The sequence below is a fragment of the Xiphophorus couchianus genome, chromosome 4 (genome assembly GCF_001444195.1).
Source record: "Xiphophorus couchianus chromosome 4, X_couchianus-1.0, whole genome shotgun sequence".
Taxonomy (NCBI): domain Eukaryota; kingdom Metazoa; phylum Chordata; class Actinopteri; order Cyprinodontiformes; family Poeciliidae; genus Xiphophorus; species Xiphophorus couchianus.
Genome location: NC_040231.1, coordinates 2,714,408 through 2,720,407, shown reverse-complemented (window position 1 = coordinate 2,720,407; position 6,000 = coordinate 2,714,408). Strand labels below are relative to the sequence as shown.

The window sequence follows — 6,000 nt, the reverse complement described above, 5'->3', positions numbered from 1 at the left end:
CCAAAAGTGAAACAACAAATGAGAAAATTAATCTTATTCTGACCTTAAAACTTTTCCTTTACTTGTTTTAAATAACTTGTAAATAAAATGTTGTTTTAAATAAAATATCATGAACGGAAGCAATCATAATTTAGGCCTTAAATATAAAAATCTCCAAGCTAATTTATTATATATGGAAAATAAAAATGCATGCATCGCCTTGTTGTTTACTTTGTTAGAAATAAAACAATCTTCCTAATGCTTTCTCTGCTTAAGACACACCCAAAGCAAAATATTTTTAAACTGTAATTTTAAGCAATTTCGATACAATTTATTTATGTAAAATTATTATATATTTTGGTCTTGCTTCGGAGACGTGAAGAAATCTAAAGATCAATTCCTGCAGTAACTCCTCCCGCCAGCAGAGGGCAGCAGACGCTCTGAAGTGTCGCTCAGCAGACTGCTGACTCACTCCGGGTAACACAAATCAATAGATGAATTCTTTTAGTTGTTTTTAATTATTTTTTTTTAAATAAAAGCAACAAGAGAAATTTGTGTCAGGACTAATTATGTTATTTATTTCTTTTACTTCAGGTTGAACCTCCAACATTTCTGCCCTGCAGCAGAAGACAGACAAGCTTCTTCGTTCCATCCTCACAGTTAAACATGGTGGTGTTTCTCTATTTGACTCAAAATAACAAGAATTGAAAACCTCCAATCAAAGGTAATAATGCATCTATAACACAACCTGTGCAGCTGCTCCAGTCTCTGGTGTAAATGACTGTCAGATGCTCCAGATACTGCATGTACTCCTCCATTATGCCATCAGCTAAATTCAGCTCCGCCGTAATGAAACGGCTCCGTATTGGAATCTAAATGACACTAAAATGAACTGAATTGGAGTGAACTGAACGAAATGAAAATGGAATGAGCTGAATAGAAATTAACTAACTGAAATTGATTTAATAATTTAACTGAATTGAGCTGAATTGGAATAATTTAATTCAATCCAATTAAACGGAATTGAATTAAATTGAAATGAACAGAATTGAACTGAAAATAAATGAACTAAACTGAATGAACTGAATCGAAAGGAATCGAACTGACCTGTAATGAATTGAATTGAATAAAAAAAACCGAATCGAATTGAAATGAATTGTGCTGAAGTGACGTGAATTGATTGGAACTAAACTGAATTGAATTAAACTGAATTCATTTAAATTGAACTGAACTGCATCAAACTGAACTGAATTGATTGAACCCCATTGAATCAATGCAACTGAACTGAGTTGTAATGAATTGAATTCAACTAAACTGAATTAAATTAATCCAGATACTTACCTCATGTTAAATATCTGGCCTGTGTGTCTAATACTTCTTTGCATTTGCTTTTGGTTAAAAAAAAAAATTTAAATGGGCGTAACATGAAGTTCACTGCATCATGTTAAAGATGTCAACAATTGAAACATAGTTCAAAGATTTTTTTATTGCTTGTTATGTTAAAAATGAATATTAAAAGCATGAAGTCAGCATTTTGGAGCTTTATATTTTGTGTCTGTGTGTTTTCGTGTGAACTGGATGAACCCACAGTACCAGTCCGTGTCTCACTGTCTGTGTCTCACTACAGTCACGTGCGCGCAGTTATTGTCATCATAATGGCCGACTTTCAGCTTTTGTGCTGCAGTTTATGCAAATGAAGGCTAAAATAAGAGGATCTCTCTTTGTCAGCGCGGATCTCTTGCAACAGAAGCGTCTCTGTTGGAGAATAAAGGTCCGTCAGAAAACGCGCTGCCTGGCACTCACAGTGACACCGACAGAAACGGAGCGGCTCTGATCTGCGGACCGGGTTTATTTCCGGGGTTTGACCATGAAAAACGAGACGGATCATCTCCAATCGACTCGTTTTCAAATTTAGAAATGTCTCTGCGTCGCCTCCTCCTGCTGCCCCGCATGAAATATGACCAAAATTATTCCTGAAATCCATCCAATCAGAAGCCATGACGTCACATAGCCACATCAACGCCCATCCAATCAGACGCTTTGCCTCGCCCAGAGCCCATCCTGCACCGTCATGGTGCTCGCTCCGGATGCAGTTGTCATGGAGATGGGAGAGAGCTCGGCGTCCGCTGCCGGCGCTGTTACCATGGAGACCTCGGGCTCGGCGGAGCGGGCAGAACCGGACCGGATCGACGTCCCGGCGATCCGGAACAGAAACTACCGGGTGCTGATCGCGATCGGAGAGATTTCCACAGACTATCACCTGGAAGCGGCGCGGAGTCAGATCACAGGAGGTGAGACAAAAAAAACAAACAAAACCGAACCGCTTTACTCGGACTGGGGTTCAAAGTGTGGGTCGAGGGCCATTTTGTGGCCCCTGGAACCTTGATGTGGCTGATATTTAGGCCAATAAGAAATAAATCAATGAATTTCATGATAAAATAAAACTATTAATAATTTCCATTTGCATGATTTATTGTTTTTCTCTTTTCTCTCTACCAAAAATTGGATGAAAAATTTTCAGTTTTTTGTTTTGGTCTCAACTAGCACTTTTTTGAAGACTACTTTTGTTTACAGAAACTTTATAATTCATTGTACTTGTTTGGATATTTAAAATGTCTTCCAAGTTTAGGGCTAAATGTTTGTTAGACTTCAAAGTTCACTTATCTTTGAGAATGCATTCAATCAATCAATCAATCAATTAATCAATCAATCAATCAATCAATCAATCAATCAATCAATCAATCATCATATCATCATCATCATCATCATCATAACATTCTTGTTATATAACTTGAAAATGGGCTCAAAATGACAATGTTATAATTTATCTCAATAACTTAGGCCTAGCAATGTTGTGATAATGATAAAAGAACTTTTTAAGTAAAATATAAAATAATTTACAACAAAAATTAATTTGCATTTCAAGTCAGAAAAGAAATATGACCCATAGACTATTTTCAGATTTCAATATTTATACAAAATATATATTGGAGATGTACATTTTAGCTTATTGTTTTTTTTAAATAAAAAAAAAAAATACTGGATCTCAAAAATATACAGATTTATGCCTCAAACCTGAAATGTGAATATGACCACTTATATCTATTTCTGTTTGTTGTTTCCTCTGTATCAGGTCTGCTTTCCTGGAACGTCGACCTGTCTGTCTGCGACCTGAATAAGGAGCTACAGCTGTTCAGGAATAGACACACCGCTCAGTTTTCTCCTCAGGTCAAAGGTCAGACTCAGTTCATCGATCATTTTGCAGAAGCTTTGAACGGCAGCAGGACTTCCTGGTGTGTAAAGCCGTGTGTGTGTGGGCTGTGATCAGTCTGGATGGACAGAAAGCGAGTGGAGTTTTGTCTAAAACACATTTCTGCTGCTTTGTAAAAATGAATTAATCAGCATTTTTCATTTGATTTAAGACTTAAGTTAAGTTAACTCGTACATGCCTTGGACTGATCCTGCTTATAGATCATAGTTTTGGTAAGATTTTGTGGAATCTATTTTATAATTTTTCCTTCTGTGAGTTGCTCTTATTGACGTTGATTTAAAATAACTCAGGGAGTGTTTCTGATTGCTTGGCAGAGAAACATTTCTGAAAGGTCAGCGTGGAGAAGCGATCAGGAAGTGCTTTTAATCTGAAAGGTCAGTCCTCAGATGTGGTTCAGAGGGGGTTTAAATCCCCCCAGCTCGTTTGTGTTTACCTTTTGGAAAGCGGCCTCCTCGTTTCTGCCCGTCACACTGCGGCTCCCGACGCCGTGCCATGAATACTAACGCAGCGGCTGGTGGGGGCAGCGCCGCCAACATGGCCGACAAACCCAGACACAAAGAGCACAGAGAGAGGAAACCTGCTCCACCACTCACTGGTCACCTCCACTTAACTTAACACAGCAACAGAGGCTTATCTTTGATTTTTCATGCAAGTTTTCTAAGTTAAATCAGCTGATTATTTATGATAATAATTTCAGCAGATAATTTCTGACTGTCTACATTGTTTTTTTAACTATTCAAACTGTTTTCATCTGTTTTCACCTGAATATCTGAGAAAATGAAAAGAAACTGCAGACAGGAACTGAGCAACATGAAAATCCACTTATCAATTAATATGAAGAATATAAATACATTTACATGAAAAAAATGAATCTGCTTTAAATTGTAGTCAGCTGGAAATATACAACTTCATGAAATGCAGAAGTGTTTTTTTTATTATTTTTAAATGTTTCATATATTTATGTTTTTTTTTTTATTTATTCATTCATTCATTCTTTTTGTTTATGACCAGTTCAAATAAGATGTTTTCTTTTTTTAAAAAGCTTTATTTTGCATTCACAAGCATATTTGTTTAATCTTAAGGCACATTCATATAAAAATATACTCGGGTTGAGATCATGTTCTAAGGCTTTTCACTCATTTTTACTGGGCCCCTTTTTATGTGGAGTGTTTCTGTAATTATGTGTAAAATCATGACACCTCTAAATATAACTTAATCAGAGAAAACATGCAGACGATCAAATGATGGGAGTGTGGGATGAATGGTGCAGAATTATGAACAATGTGTGAATTTATACACCAAAGTTGTGATGAATTAATTGTCAGATGGAAAGTATAATCAAAATCAAGAAGTTTATAAATTTAGATACTTACAAATAAAGAGACGTGGCAGTAAAACAAAATATTGTAAAATTGATCAGATAAGAAAATAAAAGATTTTTGGTGATTCTGTCAGCAGTTGATTTAAATTTACTAGCAAAATGTGATGAAAAGCAGAGGATTTAACAGCAGTAACTTCTAAAATATGCAGGTGTGTTATCAGATTATTGCATATTATAAATTAAGAGATTATTTAGTTTACAATATTCTTATTGCATTTTTTCTGACTCGTTATATCAGCTGAAATCACTATCAATTTAATCAGCATACCACTGAAAATGGAGCTTATATGATAAAAATAAATCATTTTTCAAGATGGCCGCAATTATTGAGGCTTTTCAATCAAACAGTTTCCCATTTTCATGACTTGGATGAACTTTATGTCACATCATATGTTTTCCACTATGGTCATATATTGCTACCTGAACTGGTTCAATTGCTATTGTCTATTCAAAACTCTCTTGTACTGTACTCTGCTGTAGGGGTTCCCAAAGTAGGGGTCGGGAGCCCTGGAGGGGCCATAAAAACACTAACTGGGGGGTTGTGAATGATTTTCAGAATCATAGTGATGCGACTCCTGAAGTGTACTTAGGGCCAAGAGGGACAATATTAAATACATAGCTACATTAAAATATCATTAAATGTTTCATTAAAAACTCTATATTAATATGGATTTTAGTTCATCTTAAAATTATTCGTATTTATTTTTAAATAAGTAGAGGGAAAACATTTTATATATATTTTTAGGTGGTTGCTAGCCTCTGGCAGTGTTATTATTTTGGGGTCACAGGCTGAGAAGTTTGGGAACCACTGCTGCACAACAAACAGGAAGTCGGCCATCTTGGATAGAAGTTGAAATGCTGACCCTCTTTTGGCCATATGTAGCCTCCGCATTTGTTCCAACTCATCCTTGAGGTTTGGATCGATCGGCTTCAAATCTGGTCCGAATGATCTTAAGGGATAGAGCAGTAAAATTTGAACAAATGGTGAGTTTTTGAGCATGCTAACGGGGTATAGCCAGACCTCGGACTTTGACTACGCACCACCACTGAGCCTTTGGTCAGTTCATCAATCGAGGTCTGTGATTGGTTCTCAGCTGGTGACATCACTGTTTCCTGAACAATGAGGCACACAGACAGCCAGGCTACATAAAAGATCTCCTTTCTCCCCAAGAGAGGAGGAAGAGGAGGATGAATGAAGCTGTCACCCACATGGTGTGATTAATAGAGGCCCAGTGGAGCGGCTCTGCGGATTGATAACTGGTGAAACAGAACCGGGTGGAATCAGAGACCCTCAGGGGAAACAGGGACCATCAACGCTACAAAGATCTGGTGTACAAATATCATCTGAAACCACTTATCTGAGGGATTA

The 6,000-nt window shown here is 36.8% G+C and overlaps 1 protein-coding gene across 1 annotated transcript in view; it reads left to right on the top strand.

Annotated features, from left to right (window-relative positions):
* Positions 1-2,050: 2,050 nt before the first annotated feature.
* Positions 2,051-6,000, top strand: part of map1aa (microtubule-associated protein 1Aa) — a 34,253-nt gene continuing 30,303 nt past the window's right edge. Inside the window, exons 1-2 of the mRNA XM_028015624.1 lie at positions 2,051-2,270; positions 3,113-3,214. Coding sequence (XP_027871425.1) covers positions 2,051-2,270; positions 3,113-3,214 — 322 coding nt within the window. The remainder of the gene's footprint in view (positions 2,271-3,112; positions 3,215-6,000) is intronic.